Raw genomic sequence first — 27,073 nt, forward strand, 5'->3', positions numbered from 1 at the left:
TTCTTTATTAAAAAAATGAATTCTCTTACTCGCTACCAGATATGTTTTTTTTCTTCTTTTTTTTTAAATTTGAGAAGCAGAATAAAAGCACTTTTGTCTTAATAATAGGAATAAAAAATATTTTCATAAAAAGAAAACAAAAACATTTCATGCTTATAACATTTAAATCCAGCTCAGTTAAAAAAGTGATATAAATAAAAATGTGTGTAACTAAATAAAACTCATATAAATGAAATTTTGAAATATTTACTTTTAAATTTGGCTCAATTACTCAATTAAATGAAATACCGGTCACGTACGGTGTGCCAAAAAAAAGAAAGAAAGAAAACGGACCACCCTGAATAACTTTTGATCTTATGATCAGATTCAAGTTCTAGGACTTAATATTCATAGCTCGAGGGAGGTGACCGCGAATATGCTTATTAATAAGTACAGGCGTTATTTTAAGTTACGAAATCATGCCCCAAAACGTATTATCTCTGAATTAACATACATTTTTCCTGAAGGATTCTGACCCCCAAAATATAGGGGGTAGCTGTAATCTCATAACATTAACAACATCACACTGCCACAGATACCCATTCATAGGGTGGGCTACATTCACACAAACAAGAACAACACACAGAGAGGAAAACATCCATGTCCAGAGTGGGTTTCAAACCTGCAACCACTGGCTTCACAGTCTGGAATGCTGATTGCTCGGTCACCTGGCAGGCAGATCAAATGTAAATAACAAAATATTTAGCCCCCCCCCCCTTCATATTCCAATTCTTATAAAATAAATTTTCTTAATTGTTATATTTACATTCTCACTTGGTATGCCACCCATTAACATGATTATATTTTAAACATTCAACACACACAAAGTCACATTAGACTAGAAAGCCGATATACAAAATATAGGGTACATCAAAATGACTTAAAATTTATAAGGCTTCTCATTCTCAGATGGAGGAAAATAATAATTTGCTAATAATTGTACTCAAAATTAACACAAATTAAAAATATATACATTTATTTGAATAAATAAAAGACAACTACTTTTTTTTACACAATTTAATCATTTATAGTACAAATAGACAAATATACATAATATGACAAAGTCCAATATTTTTCATTCGCTACTTCTTTGGAGGACTTTGAACAAATATATCACTTAAAATTGCAAAGCACAATTGTACATGCATGCTTACAATCTTGGCAACTCCACAAAATGTACAAATATAAAAGATAATTTATTTTACATGTTGGGCTTTTCTTTTTCGTGCAGCCAACATATCATAGAATGGATTATGACTAATGCTTTGCCTGGAATATAAAAAAATTTACACAATTTAATTGATACATAATTCATGTTCATTATTTTAACTATACATATTAATTTGATATGGTTTAATACAAAATTTAGGAAAAGCATGGCATTTATAAATTGTAAATATTAGAAAAGAACAGGCTAAAATATTAATAGAATAAAAGGCTCAATTTCAATTACATTTAGTAAAATGAAGCCAGAAAAATAAATTTAAAAAAAGGGCTAACACTAGGCTAACTAATAACTCTAGATTTTTAACAACAAAATTCTACACAAAATAAAATAAATTCACATTTTATTGAAAAACATGAAAACAAAATGGTGCGAAAGATTACCGTTGATTTTTATAATTTTATTAACCTATTAATATGCATTATACAATAATATTTCCCACGATGTAGTGAAAATATGCGTCAGAACAGCCTATTTATTCTATTGATAGGCAAGCATAATTGTACTTGGAACTAGAAAAGAGTTACATTACCTATCAAGCTAATCAGAAAATTAATTCAATTTACAAAAGCAAAAAAGAGACAAAGAAGTAAATAAACTATTAAAACATTAAATCAAAATGGATAAGTGCCTAAAGCAGCTAAAACCAAATTTGCTTTATTTTAATTTAGAAATCCAAACAAACATTAAATCAGGAAAAATTAAAATATACACACAGATTTTGATTTTTCCTGATTTAATGATGGTTTGTTTGAATTTCTAAATTACCTATTAAGCTTAAGTATAGCTGAAAACTTTTGCAAATTTCCTGTAAGATTTTTCTTTACTAATTTAAGAAGTAGCAAATATATCCCCTTTTATTAGTTTTTGAGTATAAAAATTTAATTTAAAAAAGGTGATAGGGGTGTAAACCTAACAACCAAACTAAAAGTGCCTATTCGGTATCACTAACTTGAATGTCTATGTAAATAGGAAAAACATACTCATTTCTCAGTGGCTACATCTAGAATTATGTATACATATATATAAAACGTTATTTTTTGAATTGAAAAAGTAATTTTTTAAATTTCAAATAAATATCATTGAGAATAGATATTGTAAATTATTTAACTATTTCTATAGGATTGCAATTATTCTAAAAACAATTTACAGCATTAAACTTAGTTATTAATGTACTCTTTCCATAACTATAGATAATTTCATCGCTAAAGAGTGACTGTTTAACCAAGGTCTCACCGTACAAAATTTCGAAAGTGACTTAATTTATTTTATACATTACGTAATAATGTTATATTACCAATTAAAATTCACATATGTAATAATATGAAAACTAATTTTAAAACTATAAAAATCAATAAAGAATTAAATAATTTCTTATTCAGGGTGCGTAACCAAACCTTTCAACAAAAAATAAGCACCCTTTAAGTACTTTTAAGGCATTCAAAAAATATTTTTAAGAACTATATACATTAACAAAATGCAAAATAGTTTTCTAAGACTTTACATGATTATGATAAAACAACTAGTTTCCGACAAATAACTCTTTTCTTGATTGTATTTGTCACTATAAAAAGATCGAAAGATTTTTGGTTTGATTTCAGAGGCCTGAAATTGAGAATATCTTGTAAAATGCAGCAGAGTTGTACTTGAGAGAGCTAAAATCTCACCAACACCAGCTCAATAGACGCACATGCGGACTACCAAGTATTTCATCAAACATATAAAATGAATGACGCTTTCATACGCTATGGACCAACAGTAGGCCGAAATGGACTGTGGTTAAATGAATTGTAAAAACGTTGAATAGAACAATGTGAAAAGCACGCTTTTGCATAGTGCGAGGCAAAAATCAACATGGTAAAGAAAAGAATCTAATTTTCAAAAAGGAAAAATTAGGCACTTTCTTAAAACACCAAATGAAAAAAGCACCTTTAAGTGCTTTTAGAAAACGCTTCACACCATGTTATTATAAAACTTTGCATATTTCTTAAAAGAAAAAATTAAATAAAGATTTGAACTGATCTTACCTAATACACTTGATCCAATCATCTTTCTCTTCTGGTGTGGCAGCAGACATTCTATAGACGGTATGCTTTCCCTCCACTACTTTCCCCTCTGAGTCTGTTTTGCAGGCTTTGATTAGATCACTTCCCACAGAGAACAGTTCAAAGCAGTTCGGTTTGTTCCTGTCTGCTACTTCTCTAACCTGAACATTCTCCAATGGAATAATCCCCCTAGGTTCCTTATCCTAGAGAACAAATACACATTTTCTTAGAAATTAAAATGCACACTGATAAAAATGTTTTCCTTCATATTGTTGAAAGTTGGAGAACTTTTCATACATATTTACATAAAATTTATCAAAATATAAAATATTTTCAGACTACATGTGATCAAAGTTTTTTTTTTTTTTTTTTTTTTTTTTTTGCAAAAAAATGCATTTTTGATTTTATTAGAAACAACCATAACAGCCATTCTAAAATGATTTTCAGAGTGAAACATTTTTTTGCCAACTAACACTATTAAGGCTTTTTACTAGAAATTTCAGAAATTTATACACTATTGACTCGTAAATGTACCTTACTACGATAATGGCACATATATTAAATCAAGGATTTGATTATTTTTCTAAAAAATTTTCTGATTTTTTTGTTTTTTTTTTTTTACAAATAAGATAAAAAATAAATTTAAGATAAAAATAACAGCTAAGTCTATACATCTTTCTACACCAATCACTGAATAATAAATCACTAATTTTTTCATGAAGCTATTCATATCTCTACTTATTTTTTGAGTGACCTTTATTTTTGTCTTTCTCTAATTTTGTATTTTTTTTATTAACAAAAACCTTATTTTAACTATGGTCAGCATTTCAAAAAATTTGGGTAAAAGGAAAACTGAAGAAAATTTAGACACAACAATTTCGTATAACCAAGCAAGCATTGTTTACAGATGTTTAGTGTTAAAAAGATTATTGTGTTATAGCGAGTTTCCGTTTCGGACTAAGAACTCTTTTCTTAACTATATTAGTCACCGTGAAAAGACAGAGATCTTTCGGTTCAATATCAGAAAGTGGAAAACGAAGCCTAGAATTAAGAATATCTTGTAAAATGCAGCTGAGTTGCACATGACAGTGCTAGAATCTCACTGAACCCAGCTCAGTAGATACTTAAAGCATCCCATGAAAAAGTTTTGTCTATTATTTAACATTAAATCCTTATAACTTTTTTTTGAAAAATTATTTTAATATTAAAATGACTTTGAATAAGTAATTTTTTCTGGGTGATCCAATGTGAGCATTGCTTTGAAAGAATTCAAAAAAATAATTTTCTAATAAATTTAACCTTTGGAAAAAAATTTAAAAAGGACAACAAAAAAAAAACAACTTATTTTCACTTATCTGCAATTTACAAAAATAGTAATTAAATAAAGCACTGAAACTAAAATATTCAAATTTTAAAATGCAGAGGTACTAATCAAGTTGTTCAAAATTTAAATATTTTGACATTTCTTTAATTTTTATCAACAAAAAAAAAAGCAAGATTTATCAAAATAAACTCAATCAGGCAAAAACGTGTTCAAGTATAAATCAATGGTTATATTTAAAAGTAAAAAGTAATTATAATTTAAATACAGTAAAATATAAAATTAATTTTTCCAATGTGAAACCAGCAATAATTTAATCTCATTAATTTTAAGAGAAATTAATATTTTTATTACACTAAGAAATAATTACATTATAACCGTTTGATCTAAAAATTGAATTCACCATACACCCTGAATACAAAAACTTTTTTTCCCACTCTTTTCCTGTAATATATTTGTGACATATAAAGCTTTATATTGTGGAAATAGAGATACTTATTGATTCAGCTATATTCATCCATTATGCCACGATCAATATTTTACTTTCAGATGAATTTATTAATTGACATTTTTACTAATTGGTAATTTTTTATGAATGTATTTCTCAACAAAACTTAAAAAAAAACAGGTTTGTTCCGCAGAAAAGTAAGCAAAACAAAAAGAAAAAAAAAATAGTTTTCTAAAAATAATGTCAACAAGAGAAGTATTTTGTGCCAAGATTAGTTCAAATTATCCGTTTATGCTCAAATAAACTATAAATACAATATATTTATAGTAATTAAAAATGCAAAGGAAATTTTAGAATAAAAATTTAAGTGTGTCAGTAAAAATTTGAAAAACAAATGCAAAGAAAGTAATTCTTACTGTAGTATATTCAAAGTAATATAAACAGTTATCGTTGAGAATGAACCACCTTCGCTTCCAACTTTTATAACGACCACCTAAAAAAAAAGATATAAGATTTCAGATTTGCTAAAATCTACAGAAAATCTAAAAGTAGAATTTAAGAAACATGCTTCAAATGAAAAATATAAGTAATTTTTTTTTTTTAAGAAAAAGAAAAAAACAAAACTATTTAGTTATTTTTATTGCAAATAAATAAAAATTCATTCTTTAGAGTCAAGATGTAAAACTGAAAATAGTCATTTAGCTCAGAAAAAGGGGAAAATATGATAAATTGTATAATGAAGTGGATTAACGGGAAGACACATGCTTCTAACAAAAATTTACGTATTTGAAACGGAACAAAAAAACTATTAATATTGCATATAAATAAATACTTTAGTAACAAGATGTATAACTGAAAATAGTTATTTAGCTCAGAAAAAAAGGAAAAACATGATAAACAGCATAATGAAGAGAAATAACGAGGATTTTTTTTATTAAAAATTGGTAAAGCTTGTTAAATTTGACTGGATCAAAAATAATTATCAGGGGTCTGACCAGACATTTTGTGAAAAGTCCTGTTTCTGTAAAATTGTGCGTTAAGTCACATTCTTTCATCCAGGGTCCTGCTTTTGTGAATTTCTGCAAATAGGGTCCTGTTATTCCAAAAATTGCTAAAAACCTTTTCAAGTAGTTTGTCAATTGTAAATAGATACAAGATTCTGCTCAACAATTGCTGCTACTAAATTAGAGTTGTAACATACAAATATTTGGTATTTAGCCTATACTGCTCAACACAGAATATTAATTTCAAACGAATAATGGAAACAAAATCACTCACATTTTCAATAATTTCAATTGACATATTTTAAATAACACAACTTAGTTATGTATCACTTTTAATGTGTTACGTCTTCTTAATTCTTAAATTTATAATATTTTATTTAAAAAGTTGTCAAAAATTAATTATTATTTACATAATATTCTATTAATTAATTTTATGAACAAATATAAATCCATCAATTATTTATTCACAAAAAAAATCATCATTTAATATCAATAAGAACGTGCATACGATGTTTGTAAAAGTAGAAATATTTTCTTAGAATTTAAACTTAGGAAAACTTGGGGTTCATTTTGTACCATCTTTGTTTTCCCCCTTCCCCGAGAAGGGTTTATTGGATTGACAAAACAATAATGAAGATAAACAAATTGTGAAGGGTCCGATTAAAAGATTAATTATTTTGGGAAGGGTCTGTTCTTATAAACAGACCCCTGATTATGAAATCTAATCTCATGTGTAATCAAAAAGAAACTTGAAACCAATGATTTATCAGAAGATCAACTTCCTTTAATATCAACACAGACAAAATCATTAAAAAAAAGTTGACTTTGTAACCATTAGGGGAATCGGAAAGTAATGTATTTTCGGCACATTATATATTCATTAGTCTTAGAAACCAATTCATTTTTTTCGTCCAATTTTGATTAATTTCTGATCCGGCATTGAAAGGTTGCTGCTTACCAGGGTGAATACATTATTGATTAAAAATAAAATCTTGATAACAAATGTCAAATGCACCGAAATGACGTTACTTTCTGGTCTCTTTAATAGTTTTCAACGATTTTCCTCAAGTATTACATTTCATTAAATTTATCCATAAACTAATTTCAAAAAGTATCATTAAAAAGTTTATAAAAATGCTAAAGTTCATTTTTTTGATTTGATCTCAAGATATTTCACTATTTTTAAACATTAGTATCACTTTGATAACCTAAAAAGAAAAACATCAATTTAGCTGTATTAAAAAAAACAATTAAGAATTTAAAAAAAAATAATTTAAAAATTCTTTAACCACTAATTCTATTTTATTTTAACCACAAAAGAAAACACCAAGAATAAAAGAATGAGCAAAAAACAAGAATGAAAACTGGACAACCATATTAATCATGAAAACAAATTACATTTAAATATGTTAAAATGCAATAAATACTAAATATATCCAGAACTTTTATATCAACTTAGAAGTGAAATGAAAGCACATTTAATACAAATAATAGTTATTAAAGCATTCAACAAGACATTTGAAATATTTAGCTTTCACACAAATGCTAATCAATAATGATGTGCCAAAATTTGAACTTGTCTAGGCTCAAATAAAAACAGCTCTCATATCATATACTTATGAGAGCTTGCAGAGGTGTATAAATTTTATGTTTCCTAAATGATGCATAAAAAATAGCAATACAATTTATAAAAATGTATATTAAGATTGAAATATGCTGCATTTTAATTTCTCTCCGCACAAGCTTTCCAAAACAACCCCAATATTTCTAAGCTGCATATTTTTAACTACTGATAGTGATTTAAAATTAATTAGAATGAAAAAATAAATGAGAAATCGGAAATCTTATACCGGCACTAAGTAATAATAGCATTAACAATAGTGCCATAATAAAGTATAAAAATTTTTTAAGTTTTAGAATTTTCAAAATATAAAAAATCATTGATAGTCATGAAAAGTCATATAATGTAAATTTTTATTAAATGTTTGAATTGTTGGGAAATTTTGGCACATAAAACAATTCAAAAGCAACAGAAATTTCAACAAAAAAAATTAAAATGTTTAGAAACAGCCCACTTAGGATATAAAACTCATGCTGCGGCCATTCATTGTGTATGCTTAAAAAAAAAAGAAAAAAAAAATTACAAATTAAAAAAAAAAAGCAATGTGGAGGTAAAATTAAAAAGAGGGGTAGAATATCTTCCAGAATTGACTTACTGATTTTCGAGCTTCCTGTGGCATTAAAAAAAACATTCCTTAAAGATCAATACATTTACATTTTAAATTTACGAACAAAATTATTGTGTAATTTAAATCTAGTAAATGCAATCATCAAATTTAATTAACATATATTTTATGGCAGAAAAGCATGTGGACACTTAGGATAGAAATGTCAAGTACATTAATTAGCAAAGGCATAAACAACAAAATCGTACAAAAAAAAAAGAAGATAGCGTGACGAAGAAATTTTTTTTCACAAATTAATAAAAGGAATATCTATTATGTTTAAACTAAAAAAATAATATTTTTTTTACTTGAAAACCTTGTAAGACACTAAAGAAAGTCGTAAAAAAATGAAGGTTTCACTCTTTAGAGCCTCTATGGCACTGATCTATAAATAAAAGAGTGCGATGATGGTGCTTTACTAACAATGGAATCAGTCTCTTTGATCAGCAAAAATTAAAGAGAGTTTTTCTTCGATTTCAGATGGTGGAAAATGAAGCTTGATATTAGGAATATCTTTCAAAATGCAGAGAGTTGCGAATCAAAGTGACAGAATACTTCCCATAAAGTCCAGCTCAATATACCAACATGCAGACCTGCACATATTATAAACATGTAAATTCATACACTATGGCCCGACGGTATGCCATAATGGATTGTGGTCGAATGAATTGTGAAAACTTTGAATAGAACAATGTGAGAAACCCTTTTTTGCATAATTCATGGCAAAAATTCTGATTAAATTTTGTTCTTTTAAGAGAAAATCTCCAAAATTTTAATCTTGTAATAAGTCATAACAGTTACCACTTAAGTTATGTCAGTTACTAAATATAGTAACACAGCATGACATTTATAAGGAAAAAATTATTTTATCTAAATAGTTTGATAAAAACATTAATCAATATTACATTGATTTAGAATAAAATCGCACTGAAGTAAATTATCTTGCAGACTGAACAAAAAAATATTTTTATACAACTATTTAAGATAACAGACATGACAACAACAACAAAAATTTTGCTAAAAAGTTTCTGCTCCATTAAAAAAAACACAGTCTTCACTGGTATACAAGTGTTACTATTAAAGAATTCCAATTATGTACTAATAAAAATGTAAATATGTGAATGGTAACAGAATGACAATAATTTTTACGCAAGTGTATTTTGTTAATTAAAAAATTAAATATTTATATTGTTATCAGAATATGATTTAGACAATTTTACAAAATTGTAAAATATGGCAGAGTGAAAAGTTGAGTAACTGGAATAGTATTCTTGTGTTTTGTTATTATACCAGTGTTCATGCTTTCTTTCCACACGTTCATCCAGTGTTCAGCTATACTTTCGATTTCCCTTCATTAAATTTCTTTATGATACTATTTTTTCTTAGTTAAGGTCCTAAAATATTATACTCCCTGTACCTGAAACTGTCTGCTAATAAGTATAACACAAAGAAAAATCATTAAAAAATTTTTAGAACTACTAAAAAATTTTTATTCTAACTGTCAAAATTACAATGGGTATGTATTAATAATTAAGCCTTTAACGATTTGTGATTGTTAACAAAATAGCTGTTGCCAATCATTAAACAAATAAGGCCCCTGTTTCTTAAGTTATAAAAAATACACATAAGTAAATATTAGACAGAAATTTTTTTTTATTATTACATGATTTCATTTGTACAATATTATACATCAAAAAATATTATACAAATAAAATTATGTAATTTTAACTCAGTCTTAATAACATTTAGGACTAAAAACAAGCATCTTAACAAAAGCTACAATAAAGTCATTATTTTAAAAAAATATTTTAAAATAGTATGCTATAAATAAGGCACATTTAATTATTCAGTGGAATAATCTACTAAATTTTTAACATTGTAACTAAAATTTGTGGTCTCCTAAATTTAATTTTAAAATTTCAATTAATAACAACCATTTCACGTTTTGCCAGAATGCAGCTAAGATTTTTCTTCTTTAATAAAACATTAGAAATTAATTTATCAGGAATCATGCTAAGAATTTTTTTTTCAAAAATAGAAAATTAAAATAAATAATATTAACAATTTATATTACAAATTTTACAGAAATTAATTTTATTTTTTTAACTTTAGCACTGAAGTGGATTTTGGTTTGGAGCAGTCAGTATGCCATTGAGGAAATTGAACATAATTTTAATTTAATTCAGCAAATTTTAAGTTTAAAACAATTTTGATCAAAAATACCTGAAAAAATTTAGCAATTAAAGTGAAACAGAAATTCTTTCATTGCACATTTAAATAGTAAAAGTTGAATTTAAATTTACCAATTTTATTGCGTAAATAAACTAGGAATACAGAAACAAACAAAAAACAAAAAAAACTGGAGTCATAAGGTCACTTAGGTCATAATTTAAAAGACCAAAATTAATTCTAAAACTATAAAAGAAATGTTTTCACCAAAATATCAATTAAAAAAAAAGCTATTAGCTCTAATCAATATAGTGCATAAAGTGAGTCTAACTATCAAAAAAAGAAAACTGCAATGACTAGTCATGCAACCTGCAGAAAAACTAAAACAAGAAGTTCACCTTGTTTCCATAACCATCCTTCCCTATCTGGGTTGAAGAACGTGTGCATGAGATCATTGCCGTCATCTTCAGGAATTTTGAAAGGTTCTTGCTTTATACTGTCATAAAGACCCTAGTGTTTACAAAGAAATGCTCAATAATATGTCATCAAAAGAGGTGTTAAAAATATTTATCAGATTTAATGCCAATAGTTTCTGACAGACAGAATAAAGTTTAATCATATTGAATTAGATAAATTTTTATACTGAATGATGACAGTAATTCAAAATAAATAAAAGAGGCGATATTAAATAAAAATTGCCAAAAAATGAAAATCGAATAATTGTCGAAACAATACAGTCTATAAAATGACTATCATCGACTCAAGTTTTTTAGAATAAAGTGACATATTTCATTAACATTAGTAAAAATTATAAATTTTATTTTTCAAAAATAATTCCTAATCTATCAAAAAAAAAAATAATTTATTCAAAATTCATGATTTTGTACACAATTTAAGAGGTTAAGAGATATAATAAAAATACATCTAGATTATATAAAACGCTAGTACGTACGTATGTATCAATAAAACCGATGATATTTCTTTTCTCGCGCTGGCAACAGTTTTCATTTTTAATTGATAGGATTCGGCGCGCAAGAGCACGTAGTGAGCATCATATGGCTATTCTATATTATATAAAACGCTAATATGTTTTAATTGATAGGCTTCAGTGCGCAAGAGCACGTAGTGAGTATCATATGTCTAATCGGGTGAATTCTTACCAAATTATCAAAAACATTCTCACAAAATTATCTTCATCGAAGCCGATGCTTTACATCCGGTGTTCAGTACTATTTCATATTGTTTTACAACACATGGTTTTAGCCCTTTGGTGGGAAAGACTTTAAAACAAAACTTACAAAAGCTACTTTTCTCAACAACTGAAATTTAGAATAGTGTGATTAAGAAAAATATGCAAACTGTTTTCAATTTCAAATTAATATTGAAATGCACAGGTAGAATTTTCTACAGAGAAAAGTTTTCGGAACTTCAGTGTTCAAAAAAGTATACAAAAGCTAGACGTTAAGAACGTATCCAATGAGCGAGCATCGGATTGCGAAGCAATACGAAATGAACTGTGAAAGCAGTTCCGGGGGTTGGCGAGCGTAAGCGAGCAGGGGGCGAAGCCTCCTAGTTAATTAAATATTCCTAAAAAAAGAACAGACCACTTTGTACGGAATGTTTTACTATAAACATTTCATGTTAAATCTCCTTAAAGGGACACTATAATGAGGAGTGCGTAATGGCAAATTCTGTTACACCTCAATTGGTAATTATAAAATGAGTCCAGGTAAATCTTGTGGATTTATCTTAATTACCAATGAAGGTGAAACAGAATTAGCCATGAAAAGTTTAGTTTCTCTATCGGTATAACGTCCTCATAAAAGAACAAAACCATGAGAACAATGGGTGGATAGGTAGGAATTTTATTTAAGTCATACTAGAGCTACACAACAAGCTATTGGTGACATCCCCGAGGATGATTCAGAGACATGCAGTGTTTTCACTACAGCGCGAGAATCTCGTGTATTTTTTCTTTTCTCGCATTAAAAAATTATTACTGCGAGAAATTCGCGCATTCTATAAATAAATTTCAAAATTCGCGAATTTCTCGCATTTTGGAAGAAGCTTTGAATTACGCTATTTAGAATAAAATCTGTTTCACTTTTCTTCCTGGATCTTTCATTATTTTCAACATTTGCTCCATTATCTTGCTTCCCTATTTACCAGTATTCAGAACCTTTTTGAACAACAGAACACAATCGAACCACGGAATCCCTTTCAGAACACCCATTTTTTTTCTATGATGAAAACACTGGACATGACAGCGCAGTCTTGATCCACTGCAGAAGGGATGGCCTGCACGGTAAGTTGAACAGTAGAACCTTTAAGGTAGATCAGTTTTAACGAGGACTTTACAGACCCTCAATCTCTAAGCAGGCTGATTTAAGTGGTCACCTACCCGCTTACTGACCACAGCCAGTGATGCTTGACCTCAGTGTTCTACTGGGAACCGTGTCTTTATGACTAGGCCACTGTGGTAACATGAGAGTGTTGATATAAAAAAGGCAGTACATAATTTCCAGTACAAAAGTAACATCAAATCAGAAAAAAACTTAAATTATAAAATTATATAAATAGTGGTAAAAGTTTTGTTAATATATTCACAGCATTCATAAAATTAATTACCTCCAGAAGTTCTCTGGGAAGATCTCCACCATTATTTATTCCCCTATTCATTGTAATGAAAGTGTCTACAGTAGGCTTTTCTTTTACACTAGGATTGTGTAAAGAAGTATTCAGCATTATAATGGCAAAAGACAAGACATAACACGTATCTAAAACATAAATATTTTTTTAGCATACTTTGAAATAAAATGAGGCACAAGAATAATAATTAAGTTATAATCATTTATTCATACAGCAGAAGACAGACGGAATCAAAATTAAAAGTATCAGAAACAAAGGGATCTATTATGAAAGCTATTTTGGAATTAAGCAGCAAAAACTGCGAACAGATGTTCTAGAAAAAATATAAATACAGAGGACTGTAATTTAATTTGTGATAATTCTTTTCGTTGTTCAATAAAATACACACTTTAAATTTTTTGTTTCTGAGATTTTTAGTTTTGAAATCAGTCTAGTGGACAACCTGCAACTAATAACACACAAAAATCCATTAAGTAAATTTTGCAAAATAATAAAAATTTAAAAAAAAAGATTAAAAAATAATCCGCATATAAACTGTTCTACAAATATGTTCTGTAGCCCCCCCCCAAATAAGCACCTTTTAAGCACTTTTCTAGCACTAAAAAATTATTTTTAAGCTCTTTAAAAAAATATAATTAGGCAGGGTTGTTAAGTTTTTGACAATTAACGGTTTTATCTTGTTTTAACCGTCAAATCAAAAAAATAAAAACCTTTTGGCATTGTTTTTGACAGTTGTCAAAAATCATGAAATTTTGAATCGTATAAAATGAATGAAGTTTTCATACGATACAGACTGACAATATGCCAAAATAGTTTAGGGTTGAATGAATTGTGAAAACGTTGAATAGAACAATGCAAAAAGTGTCTTTTTGCATAATTTGTGGCGAAAATCACCATGGCAAAGGAAAAATATCATTTTGGAAAAGGGAAAATTAAGCACTTTTTAAAAACACCCCATGAAAAAAGCACCTTTAGGGTAAAGTGACCACACGTCCCGATTTTGGCGGGACAGTCCCGCCAATTTTCAAAAATGTCCCGCTTTTTAGAAAATATCAGCATTTCTTATTTTAAATGTACTGTAGAAATATAATCCTATTATTTATTAAATATTATAGTGAATATAAAGAAATAAAAAATACAAAAAAAACACATAAAATACGTGCAGAGTAAACTAAATTAGGCAATGTACCGAGCTAGATTTAATCGGTGGTGTGCGATCATTGTCTTTACGTCTCGGCTTAATTCAGATAAGTGCGGACTGCCGTTAGACAGTGCGGTTTGTTGTTTTCAATTTGACGTTCGGTTTGACTCATTATTTGATTGACAAAGGTTGAGCGATAGTCGCCAAAGTAACGGTCAATAAGGTGAAATTTAATACTCTTTTTTAGCCTTCGTAGTAAATTTTTTATTTATTTCTAGTATTTACCCACAAAATAAAAGATGAGTTAAAAAAGAGGATGCAAATTTAATGAAGAGCTAAGCAGAGAATTTCCATTTATTAAAAGTACCAAAATATATATGGTACGGTGTGGTAAATGCAATGCTGAATTTTCGGTCTCACATGGTGGAAGAAACGATATTACTAAACATCTAGCGACAAAGAGGCACAAAAGATTTTTTAATAATGCCGCTTCCTCGTCTAAAATGGAACAGTTTTTTCGTAGTGCTAGCTTTGGCGACACGAAAAAACAGCTAGCATTAGCGGAAGGGCTATTTACTTTCCTCACCATAAACCACTAAGTTTCGGATCAATGGATTGTACGTCGCAAGTGATCGAAATATTATACGACAAAAAATATGCATGTGCAAGGACAAAAACCGAGGCAATTATGTGTAATGTTTTCTCACCATATTCGTTTTCCCAATTGCAGAAAGAATTTGAAAAATGCGCATTTATATCCATATATTCTGATGCTTCCAACCACAAAGATTTAAAATTATTTCCCCACAGGTGTTAGATTTTGTGATCCAGAAACAGGAATTAAAATTAGAATATTAGATTTTGTTTCATTGCCTGATAAAACTTCTCAAATAATTTTTGATTTAATAAGTACTATTTTAAAAAAGAATAATTTGAACAATAAAATTATTACAAACTAAGGTAAACAACGTTAAAGAGCACAAAAATATTATTAAAAAATATATTAAATAAATATATTATACTGCCTTTAATAATATTTTTGTGCTCTTTAACGTTGTTTACCTTAGTTTGTATTTTAGCACAAAGGTCGCCCACTTGTGTATTTAATAAAATTATTGCCTATTGTGCGGATAACACTAACGTAAATTTTTGTGGAAAAGCTAGAAGAGGCATCAATAACGTTTTTACGAAACTTAACGAACATTTGAAGCAAAAAAATATTGGAGTACAGTGGCGTACGCAGGATTTTTTCAAGGGGGTGTTCATAATTTTCTGAAGCTACTAAAAGAAATTCGAGTATGTAATAAAGCACTATTATTTCCCTAATTTAGACATCTAGACAATTTTGTCTTTTTATTTAGACAGCATTGTTTAGTTAAATTTTGATTTGATTTTTTAAGTTTAAGAACATAATGTAATATCTTCTCGCATGTAATATCTTCTGAAAAAAGTCCAATGTCATATGGGTGGGAAGTAACACTTTGAGGGCCACTTTCACATTCATCAGATTTCGTTATGCTAGAAACGTTTTCTCAAACGTTTTCTGTACAACAGAAAAACTTACATTGTACTCCGTTCCCCCTTTTATATAATTTTTCACCACATCTCCAAAATTCTCGAATTGTCTCAAAGACGACAGAACGTCTAAGATTCCAGAATCATCGCGTAAAGACCTCGCGAATGACAGCCAGTCTCGAAAACTATCGCGACTGGCAGAACAGAAAGGAACCAGTCCATAACAGTGGTTTCAAAAGTACAACCCTATTATAGTGATTGTTTTTTTCAGTATTCTGAGAAATACCGTGAGATAAAAAAGTAGGCATAAGGCAGATAAAAATATATAGTCTTAAAAAATAATAGCTCGCATAATTTCTACTAAAATGTTTATTTTTGCCATTTTGTCTGAGCTCAAGGGGGGTGTCCAAACCCCTAAACCCCTCCCTTGCGTACGCCACTGTTGGAGTAGGTTGTGCAGCGCACCTTCTATACCTATACAATTTCTTACTTCCAATTGATGTTGAAAATATTATTGCAAACATTTATTCGTATTTTTATACATATATTGTGCGTGTTGAAAGTTTGACTATGTAATTCTCATTTCATCCCATTTGTCCCGCTTTGTCTCAATAAAAATGTGGTCACTTTACTTTAGGGGCTTTTAAAAAACGAAAGTCGAAAATAAGCACCTTCATGCACTTTTTAAAAACGCTATACACCATGAAATAGGGAATTTTAAAAAATTTAAATGCTTAAGTGCAATAAAACATTAAAATTTCATTACACTAATGCAGGGGTGATTGTGAGCCGAACTTAAAAAGTCCTGAAAATTTCTCGAGTAAAATCATTAACGACGCATTTCAAAAAATTAATGTCTTCATAAATTTAAATCATTGATATTTAAAAAAATAAAATTCTAAATAAATTATATGCCGCATAATTTAAATTAATAATTATGTATAAGTTTACTTTTAAGTCTTATCACACTTATTATCCTAAAAGAAAAAATATTTACAAATGAAAGAGATGCAAATTATAAATTCTAGTTTTAATATTACTAAAATAAAACATACAAGAATTCTTAGACATAAATACGATCGATGATTTCTTGAAACCTCCAAACCTCTGATTTCCGGAAACTTCCGGATTGCAATTAGCCAAAAATTCAATGATTCGGATTTGGCACATAATGAAATGATTTTTCATTATGCGCACTAGAAACTTATATTTTTGAATCAGAAAGTTTTCAAGGAATATTAAAAAAACAGTCATATGATAAGGAATTACAATAAAATATTCTAGGTTTTCAAACAAGAAACGCCATTTACCTTCACATTAAATATAGTTACAGTAAAAGCAAAAAGATAGATATTAATTATTACAAATAAACACAAGATAACGATAATTTGTCATGACAACAAATCAAGAACAAAGTATAACGAATAACCACGTGAAGAACATTCAGCTTCAATTAGCTAAAATTTGTTAGAATAAATTATCCCTGATTTCTTTTAAACACGGAAGTAAGAACTGCAATCTCCCTCAAACCATGAGACTTTTTTCAAAGACTGTATACACTTAACTCTAATGCTGTTATTATGTTTGCTTAGATCTGTATTTTTCTTTGTAAAAAAAAAAGGTAATTTCCCCCATTTTTTCATTCAAAATGTTATACAATTATTTAAATATATTTTCTTTGATTAAGATCATTAAATATTACCATTCTCATTACAAGGAATGATTTATTTCACATCTCTAATACCTTTATTGATTCGCAGGTACGAAAATTCATTTTCAGTTAATATATAAGGAAAAAACTGAATTTAAAGCCATCATGAATAAAAGGTAGGCATTTTATTATAAAAAAAATTGCTACACAAGACAGGACAGAGTGTATTTGAAGGGCTCTTAAGACATACCTGTATTACTAAAAACACCAGGATTCAATTGACAATATCGTTGTGCGAATTTCTCCATCATGCGATCTATTTTTTGGGCCTCTCCCGGAAGACGGAAACTCCACAAAAATTGTCTGAAAATCATTACAGCTTTTTTAAGTTATATTATTTAATACTTTTTAAAGAGAATAAAAATGTAAGTAAAAGCAACAAGAGCAGGGTGTCAACAATTCAAATTAAATAACTTTGTTAAAAAATCCAATATCCAACTATAAGCCAAAATAGCCACCTGACTGTCAGTGTAAATAACATATATTCCCAGAAAAATCATATGCCCTGCTCCAAATTTTTAGGACTAGGAAGATGATGCGGAAAACCCGGATTTCTGGGGTGCCCCCTTAGTACAATCCCACCTGCATAACAGATAGGAATTTATATTAAATTCTAAAAATGGTAAATTTGATTGAACACCAACCACTATGTTTTTTTTTTAAAAAAAGGATGATTACAAAATTAAATCAAGTTCATTGTCTGATAAAACTAAGCATGTGTACTGTAACACATTTAAGAATATTTCTATTATCACTAGCACTTTTCAAAAAGTATACATTTTTAACATACAGCTCTTTTAGAAACCAAATTGAGAGTCAATATTCTGCATCAATCAATTCAAAATTTTATAGACACACTGACAAAAAAAAAAAAAACATCTTTTAAACAATGCTTTAATTTATTTATTAGTCATAAGTTTAATGATGGGCAAGTATATAAAGTATTTAAGATAAAAATAAAGGGGTAAAAAAGTTAAGCAATCTTAACAAACGCAAATGAACATAAGGTTAAGAAGATAGTTAAACATCTCAACTGTTATGATATCATTATTCAATAATTTCTAATAATTTTCCCTATTAATTTTAACAAAAGGTGTAATGTACTAGTTATTACACAATAATTGAAAAAGTTAAATTTCAGATTTAAAAGTATCACTATAAACACTAAGTCAAATACTAACCTTAGAGCCTGTACAAGTATAAGATCTGTGAAATCATGCAGTTCTACAAATGCATCTAAAACTTTAATATTAAAGTCATTCCTACAATAAAAAATTAGAAAATTATTTAAACAAAAATACTTGCACAAACACATTCAACAAATATGAATAAAAATTAATTAAAATTACACAATGCATTTAGATAAGAAAACTTAAACATAGTTAATTTCAGATATTCAAAATTAACTAAAATCACCTTTAGAATCCCTACTGAATAATTTCGAAGAATCCTTGTAAATTTAACTTCGAAAACCTTGTAGACCTTGGTAGATTTAACTTCGAATAAGTCACTAATATAAGGGTAAAAATTTTAAAAAAATTTAATAGCTGGTCCACAGGGTAAATTTTCAATTTTTACAGGTAAGGTCCAGTAACAAAAAGATAACTAATCCGTAGAAGTTGTCTCACGAGTTTATTAACCTGAATCTATCAAATTACCTTATGTATCTATTAATTTACCTTGTTAATCTGTATCTATAAGTTAGTAAAATGAATAATTATAATACAAAGAATGGAAAAATTATTAAAACTAAGATGAAATATGCTACTCTGTGATTCTAATACTGACTAAAGCAAATAACTGAAAAAAAATTTTAAAAAAACACAGCATACCATATTATTTTTCTCATAGTTTTTCCCATAGAAATGAACCTTGTAAGTTTACCATATTCTGAGAAGTGCTTCACAAGATTAATAACAGCAGCATTTTTTAAATTGTTTTAAGTTTTCAATTCTTGAAAAAGTGGCATGCTAAAAAATAACATTAGATCTAGTTGTCCATTGCTCACAGGACAATATAAATTTCCTTTGTCAAATTTTATGCGGCATAAATTTCAAACAAAATAAACTCAAGAAAAGTTGAAAGGACTACATACAATTGAGCTTTTAAATGATAAAAGAATAAAATTGAATGAAGCTTAAGTTAATTTTATTAATATAATACCTTTCACCAAGATAATCTCCTATAGCAGTCTTATTTAAACCTTCTCCTTTGTACAGAAACTGCGCAACATCTTCAGCTGTGTCTTTCAGTAGACCATGCTCGATCAAGTATTCGATTCCCTAAAGAAAATACATTAATGAGGGAATTGCAACACAATAACATAAAGAACAGGGCTGGCAAGATTTTGCCGCAGGTGGAAAAAACCATGGTAAATACCGGTAAAAACTGTCCTGGCAAAAACAGGTTTTTGCCAAGCAAATTGGCAAAAACTTATATTTTCCAAGATGAGAGGACAAAAACACATTTTTGATACAAAATTATTCCTAAAATTGAAATATATACTATGAATATAAATAATTACAAAAAAATTAACAAAATTATTATTCCATAATTAAATGATAATGTAATAATATATCATTTTAGTAGTTTAAAACATTATTGATTGAAAAATTTGTGATTATTCTCTTATTTCCATTGAAATGAACTTATTTTAAATTAATATAACTATAATTTAAAGCATAAAATATCTATCAACATGTGTAGTTAATTATTGTACAAATAATAATTTTTTATAATAAATAATAATATTGTACAAATAATAATATTTATTTATTTGTAAAAAAACATTTATTTTAGGATTCTAAAATGAAAAGAGATCAAAAACTTTCAATCTTTTAAAACCTATTACCCTTATATTAATAATTAATATGTTAAATAATTTTTTCATGTAATGTATCAAAATTATTATTCCTTATGATTGATGTAAATTTGTTTCAAGTATTTTGTAATAATATTTAATCAGCAATTTAGATAATTTGGTTTTTGCCGGTTTTTCCCAGTTTTTGCCACTGTCCTGGCAAAAACCCTTTTTTGAAGACAAAAACTCCAACCCTGATAAAGAATAAACTAAACAAAAAAAGGTCAACATACTTTTTTCGGGTCCATATTGAATTTCTTTTTACCCGTTGAAAGCTGTTTTGCTTTAGTATTGCTTTTGCTAAAAAATGAAAAGATATACTTGTGAAAAGATATACTTTTGACATTAAAAAATAAAATGTAAAATTAAATTAAAAAATAAAATACTTACCATTCATCTTGTGCTTCCAGCCTCTCCATTTCAGCAGTGACTTCAGTAATTTCATCCTTCAATTGCTTAAAGAATAAGATTACATATTAATGAGCAATTATGCAAAATTATACAGGGTGTTCCGAAACAACCACACAGTGTATGTATATTTGAATACTTGTCAAAAATAATGAAAAAAGAAACACATATCAGAACATTTAAACATAGAAAATTTAAACTTATGTCAAAATCTGCTATACAACTGGTGAGTAAGGTGGTATGTAAGCCATAAAAACCAGTTTGCTTTACTGATGAAATTTGAAGTATACAATCTCTTTTTAACCTTTTTATATTACTTATATCAATCAAATAGGTTTTAATACTTTTGATCAAACTTTTTTAATTGTAATTTACTATGTTTCAATATAGTGAATAATCGTAGCTACTTAAATACTAATTAGCCATTTCTTGTGTGAAGATTTTTTCACTTCAATGTTGACAAGGATTATAAACGTAAAAGGAGGTTATCGTAGAATATCTTGCGAATCAAAATGCATAGGAGACAGTTTTGTCTTTCAAAAAGAAATTTTAAGAGAAGATTATCAACCGAACTACAATCACCAAGGTTCCAACTAGATTTTACACTTGAAAATTTTTAAAAAGATAAAATATAAATGTTTGTGTTTTTTTTAGTTTCTAGCGGGAATTAATGCTGCCCGGAAGTCGCCAAGACTAATTGATTTAGAAAGCATGAATTAACAAAATGTAGCTTTCACAATGAATTAAAAATTTGTAAATAAAAATAAACAATCAGCTAAAACAGTTCATCAAAAAGGTAATGAGAGAAAAATAAATACTTCTGAAAAAGAGGTTAAAATAGATACATGTATTTGAGGAGGAAGAAGACCAACTAGGAAGAGCAGTAATAAAAATTACAATTACATGATTTTTCTAGGTGAACTTAATGATAATAGATGAACTTAATGAAGACAGTCATATTCCTTCCTTCTCAGAGACAGAAAGTGACTTGAGTTTCAAAGGCAATATTACAAAATTTAATACTGTTAAAAAGTTATAACATTCTTGTTGACTGAAAAAGTAATGTTTCTTTCTTTATTTATTTTTAATGATAACGATATTCTTAAACAACAAAATTATTTTAATAAAGGATAGGCCATCCATAGACTTTACATAATAAAAGCTGAATCCGGGAGATCTTGCGTTTCCAAATTTTTTCACGCCAACAGCCACTGGGACATAAAATTATATGGTGCAGTTCGTCTACTTTAAGTATTATTCGTAAGGCTGCCACTCAAATTGGTAAAAAAAATTTCCCTTGTTTTCTCTGTCCATATTATGCACAATATATTAAGAGGTGACACGGTGACATTGTCGCAGAACGTTACTGAGTTTTTGCAGAAGGATTTTTCCTTCGGGAAATAAAAATTTTTGCTTTTCCTTTCTGCAGAAATTTTCGAAATATTTTATCTTTTCTTCATAATTATATTCAAAAGATGCCTTTCTCGCACATCGGAGTGGTAATAAAAAAATGATTGTGATTTCTCTATTCTCATTGGTGAATAATGAAGTAAAAAATTTGGTTTTCTTTTCTGTGGAAATTTTCGTTTTAATTTTCATACAGTTGTTACAACTGATTTCCACATAGCTTTTAAAATCCGATATTATTTATCACAACAACTAAATCTCAAAATGAAAACACGCATTTAGTAACCACTTTTTGAAAAGTTCGATTCGCGTGATTTCGTCTTCTATCTTTTTTATTGGCAGCTACTGCTACAGATTTTAAGATTTTATTTTTTTAATGTGATGATGAATTATAAAATGCGAAAAAGGAAATAATTAGTGTGTTATGTTTCGACAAAATGAGAGAATATCGCCCATAATATTAGAATTTAAAAAAAAAACCATATTCAATTAAAAACATTTTTTTTTTGAAAAATTATTTTATTTATTTATTTAATTTTTTTTGAAGCTTCAACTATAGTTATTTTAAAGTTTGTATATTTTATATTGTTAAATATCTCGCAGAAAGATTAAGAAGTAAGAAAGATTAGAAAGTATTAGAAAGGTATGTCACAGAGAGTCCGAAAAAATTCTGCCACAGGGTTAAGAGGAAAAACACAATCACTGTGATATTGAATGAGCTGTATTCAGCAATTATAACTATGCTAGTTATAATTGCTGAAAAAACTTAAAGAAAAGAGGAACATCTTAGCATATACTTAAAACAAATAATGTTATAGTAAATGAACTAGTTTAATAAAGCAGAAGTATCATTCTTAAATATTCCATACATAGCACTTTGAATGGTTACCATTTTTTAAAAGATTAAAATAAAAGACAAAATTCCCTGTATTTTCCCAGTTTTTAAAGAAAAACTCAAAATTTCCTGTTATTTCAGGTGATTTTCAAATTCCCTGTTACATAACGATATAAAATCAGTCTTTTGAATAATGAAAAGAAAAATAACAAATATTTCTCATTTAATGAATTACATGTAATAATATATTTCTGTCATTAAATCAATAATTCAATTAATTAATTACAAACTCAAATACAACATACTTATTTCGTTAGTAATTCATTATGATATTATTTATTCATAGGTTTGTGGTCGGAATCCTAGTTTATTGCAGGCTTCAGATGAGTAATAGGCATTCAGTTTAGAGAACGAACAGTGTTGTTAAATTAGGTCATAAAATCTTCAAGCTTGCGGGCATTCCTTACTTATTTGTGATTGTAAGAAAAGTAACATGAAATATTCAATGAAAAGTAGAAAAAAAATTATATATAAAAACATACTTGGATCTCGCGTAGTAATTCCTCTTTTCTACGTCGTATATCCGATAATAATTGTTGTTCCTCCGGGGTCAAATCTGCAATGGAAAGATTTTGTTTTATACTTTTTCTTAGAAGGAAAAAAGCTACATTTCTAAAAATCATATAAATTAAACAGTTTTATTTATAATAAAAGCAGCAAAACAAAGAAACGGGGAAAAAATCTTTCTTATTTCCATCAAAATACCTGATGCGGATTGGACACCCATTTTTACTGGACAGCACAACACTCAAATCATTGAACTTTTTAAGTGGAAAAGGAAAGAGGGCTGACAAGTAATAGTAAGAAATACTATCCAACTATCTTTCAGGTAAACATTAAATTCGAAACTAAACAGACATCATTGAACAACACCTACGTTTCAACAACAACAACACACCTACGCAACACGTCTTACCTCATCAATAAAATAATCAGAATGACGTTTCGCCGCAAGAGGGCGTCCGAAACGGAATAGTCTTTTTGGTGAGAAGGGGGAATATAGGTCTTGGGGGAAGCATTTTGTGTTCTGTGATGGAAATGACGTAAGCTAATTCGTTTCCGGCCCGGTGGCGTAATAGGGGATGGGATCCGGAAAATTTGTAACAAACTTATCAATAAATCTTTTTTTTTTTCTTTTACCCTTAAAAAAAATTAAGTCCTTAAAAAATTTAATAGAAAGCAAATAAAAAAATGTCCTCGAAATTATTTTTCTGAGTGGAAAAAATTAGATCCAGTATTAATGTCCTGCAATTTAAGGTAAAAAATCGCAGGGACTGGAGCTGCTGTTTCGGGTGTTTAATTTACCGTTACATTTTGTTTTGCTGCGCAAAAACTACAATTCTTTTATTTTATAAATTTGAAATTACTAAGGTGTGTAGAAAAATGTACAGAGATTACGATGGAATAAAAAATTTGTTCTTCTAGAGACCAATTGGAAAAATACAATACAGACCGCAGAAATGCAACTATAGAGTTTAAATTTAGCATGTTCGCTTAAAGAGACACATTTGATTTATAAACTTCACACAGGTACTTCTCAGTTTTAAAAAAAAATTAAAAATATAAATTTGTTCGAAAGTTATTTTGAAAAGAATTCTTCTAATTTTTTCTCTTAACGTTACATTTTGTTCTGCCGCTCAAAATTTAAAAGGCTTAGAAGCTTGAAATTACGATGGTGTGTAGAAAAAAGTAAACGGTGTACAACGGAATTAAAAAAAAAAAAAAACAGATTTGACAATTAGTTCAAGAGAGTTATTAATGATCAACTGCCAGCTTAAATGCAACTACAGAGTTTAAATTTGACGAGCTGATACTGCTGATAGGCCATCAAAGATTGTATAAAGGTATAAGTTCGCGAAGCGTATAAGCTCTTTGTGACCATTTTGTATCATAATTTTAACGAGTTCTTTTTTCTTTTTAATTTGTATTTGTTTGAGTGTTATTGTAAATTTAAATGCTTTTTAGTGCCTCTTTCCAAATTTTCTGTTTAAAATATTGACAATTTATTTATACTTATAGAAAAATTATATATATATATTTTTTTTTTTTTTTTTTTTTGCCAATAGATGTTTATTTTATAAATTCACGATTGAGTAGATGTCAATCGAAAGAAAGAGAGAGAAATACAGATTACATGTTACTAGACATAAATCTTGGCATTCATATTTTTAATTTGTTACAAGTTTCAAGCAGTTTTCAAAGTAGTTTTTTAATTCTTTATATAAGAAAGCTCAAAATAATAAGGGTTTTTTCTCAAATTTCATTTTGTACACCAAAACAAGATTTATTAACTAATGATAATATCCTTCTAATAATTCTCCTGACAACAAAGTTTGATGATATTAGGAAATGAAACATGCGAAAAAAAGTTACTTTTATGGAGGATGATCCTCAACAATGCCGGTGACATTTTTAATAAAACTTGTTTAATAGAACAAAATGAAATTTGTGGGAAAACTCCTTATCATCTTAAGCTTTCATTAAGAGAGAAAAAAAATTACTTTGAAAAATGCTAGAAGTTTTATAATTTTTTTAGATATTGGAATCACACTTTAATTATTAGTTCCCAAATACGATTCACTACAAAATTAAGAAAATGTTTTTCAAAAAGTTTTCGGAGCGTGAGCGGTATAAAAGAACCACTTTAATTGCTCTTATCTTACACATTTTTTAACGAATTTTTTTCAAATTTTAAAGCAATAATTTTATAATAAATCCTAAATTTATCTAAGTGTTTTGTTTAATTTTATTGAATATTTTCAAAGTTATTCTCAATATTATATTTCTCAAAAAAAAAAAACGTAAGACAAAAAAATTAGTTTTTTTTTATAAAAATGTCCTCCATAAATATTTAAGTTAGGTTTACAAAATTTTGGCAATTATTGAATATAATAACCAAAATAATATAAATAAGTTACAAATATATTATTACATTTTATGCGTTAGATCAATTTTATGACATAGGGTGTTAAAAAACATTTTTTTAAGTTTGTAATTTATTGTTGGCCCCTAAAGCTAAAAAAGCTTTATGGGAAATCATTGTATGAGATATAATTGATATGTATGAGAAATCGCACTTCTAAATTTATTAACTGATTTTCTAAATATTTTTGGAAAAATATCAAAAAATGTGTTAGTAACGAAGTGCTTCCATTATTTTTCCAAGCCCCCCGTGTATGTATATATGGCACAATAAAGACAAAAAGAAAAGAGAAAAAAAAACGAATAAAATAAAGAAAAGCGGATAAGCTGCAAATATATAGAGGTCATAAATAAAATATAGAGAAAACAAGGAAAATAATAAAGATTAATAATAAGAGAAGAAAACTCATTAAAATAAAATATTTCTAAAAGTATTTATTATAAAAAAAATATTAAGAAGCCAGAAAACAAAATAAAGAAAAGATATACTAATCACTTCATCAGCTCAGACAATTATATCAGCAAAAAGAAGTGCATTCTTACATTGTATAAACAACACAGCCAAAGAATAATATATGAATACAATAGTGAGAGGTATAATTAATAAGGTTGGTATTTAACTATGCAATTTTAATAATTTTAGAAAATGAACTAGTATTATTTAAAAAACAAACAAACATGATTTGCTCGTTTTGAACCGATTTCTTCCAGGCGTTAAATTAAAAACGAAGAAAATTAATAACTGCGCATAATAAGTTGCAAATATATAGAACTCATAAAATAAGTTAAAATATAGAGAAAACATGGAAAATTATAAAGATTAATGTAAAAAGAAGAAGAAAATTTATTAAAATAAAATATTTTTAAAAATATTAAAATTATTTTTAAAAAAATAGCCGGAAAAAAAGTAGATAATATATAAACATGAAAACATTGAAAACACAAGGAAACATATATGAAAACATGGAAAAAATTACAGAACAATGAAAAAAGGGAAAAATAAAAATAATAAAAATAAAAAACTGGAAAAAAAATCCGTAAAATTATTTAAAAAAATTCCTAAAAATAAAAGATAGAATCTTTTCATCA

At 27.7% G+C, this 27,073-nt stretch overlaps 1 protein-coding gene across 6 annotated transcripts in view; it reads right to left on the minus strand.

The window, feature by feature from the left end:
- Window positions 1-998: 998 nt before the first annotated feature.
- step (cytohesin steppke) overlaps window positions 999-27,073 on the minus strand; it is a 44,897-nt gene continuing 18,822 nt past the window's right edge. For 2 of the 6 annotated variants that reach the window (XM_087161802.1, XM_087161800.1), the window contains exons 2-13: window positions 23,545-23,618; window positions 20,743-20,807; window positions 20,586-20,652; window positions 19,656-19,774; window positions 18,674-18,754; window positions 17,683-17,795; window positions 13,105-13,253; window positions 10,875-10,986; window positions 8,299-8,313; window positions 5,495-5,571; window positions 3,292-3,512; window positions 999-1,308 (exon numbers count right to left, since the gene is read on the minus strand). In XM_087161802.1, coding sequence (XP_087017928.1) covers window positions 1,236-1,308; window positions 3,292-3,512; window positions 5,495-5,571; window positions 8,299-8,313; window positions 10,875-10,986; window positions 13,105-13,253; window positions 17,683-17,795; window positions 18,674-18,754; window positions 19,656-19,774; window positions 20,586-20,652; window positions 20,743-20,807; window positions 23,545-23,618 — 1,166 coding nt within the window. In that variant the 3' untranslated portion in view covers window positions 999-1,235. Of the gene's footprint in view, window positions 1,309-3,291; window positions 3,513-5,494; window positions 5,572-8,298; window positions 8,314-10,874; window positions 10,987-13,104; window positions 13,254-17,682; window positions 17,796-18,673; window positions 18,755-19,655; window positions 19,775-20,585; window positions 20,653-20,742; window positions 20,808-23,544; window positions 23,619-23,767; window positions 24,055-27,073 lie in introns of those variants that run through there. The other 4 variants (XM_087161803.1, XM_087161801.1, XM_087161804.1 and 1 more) reach the window with 3 other exon arrangements.

The sequence above is a fragment of the Parasteatoda tepidariorum genome, chromosome 4 (genome assembly GCF_982258835.1).
Source record: "Parasteatoda tepidariorum strain Cologne lab strain chromosome 4, Ptep-v5.0, whole genome shotgun sequence".
Classification (NCBI taxonomy): Eukaryota; Metazoa; Arthropoda; class Arachnida; order Araneae; family Theridiidae; genus Parasteatoda; species Parasteatoda tepidariorum.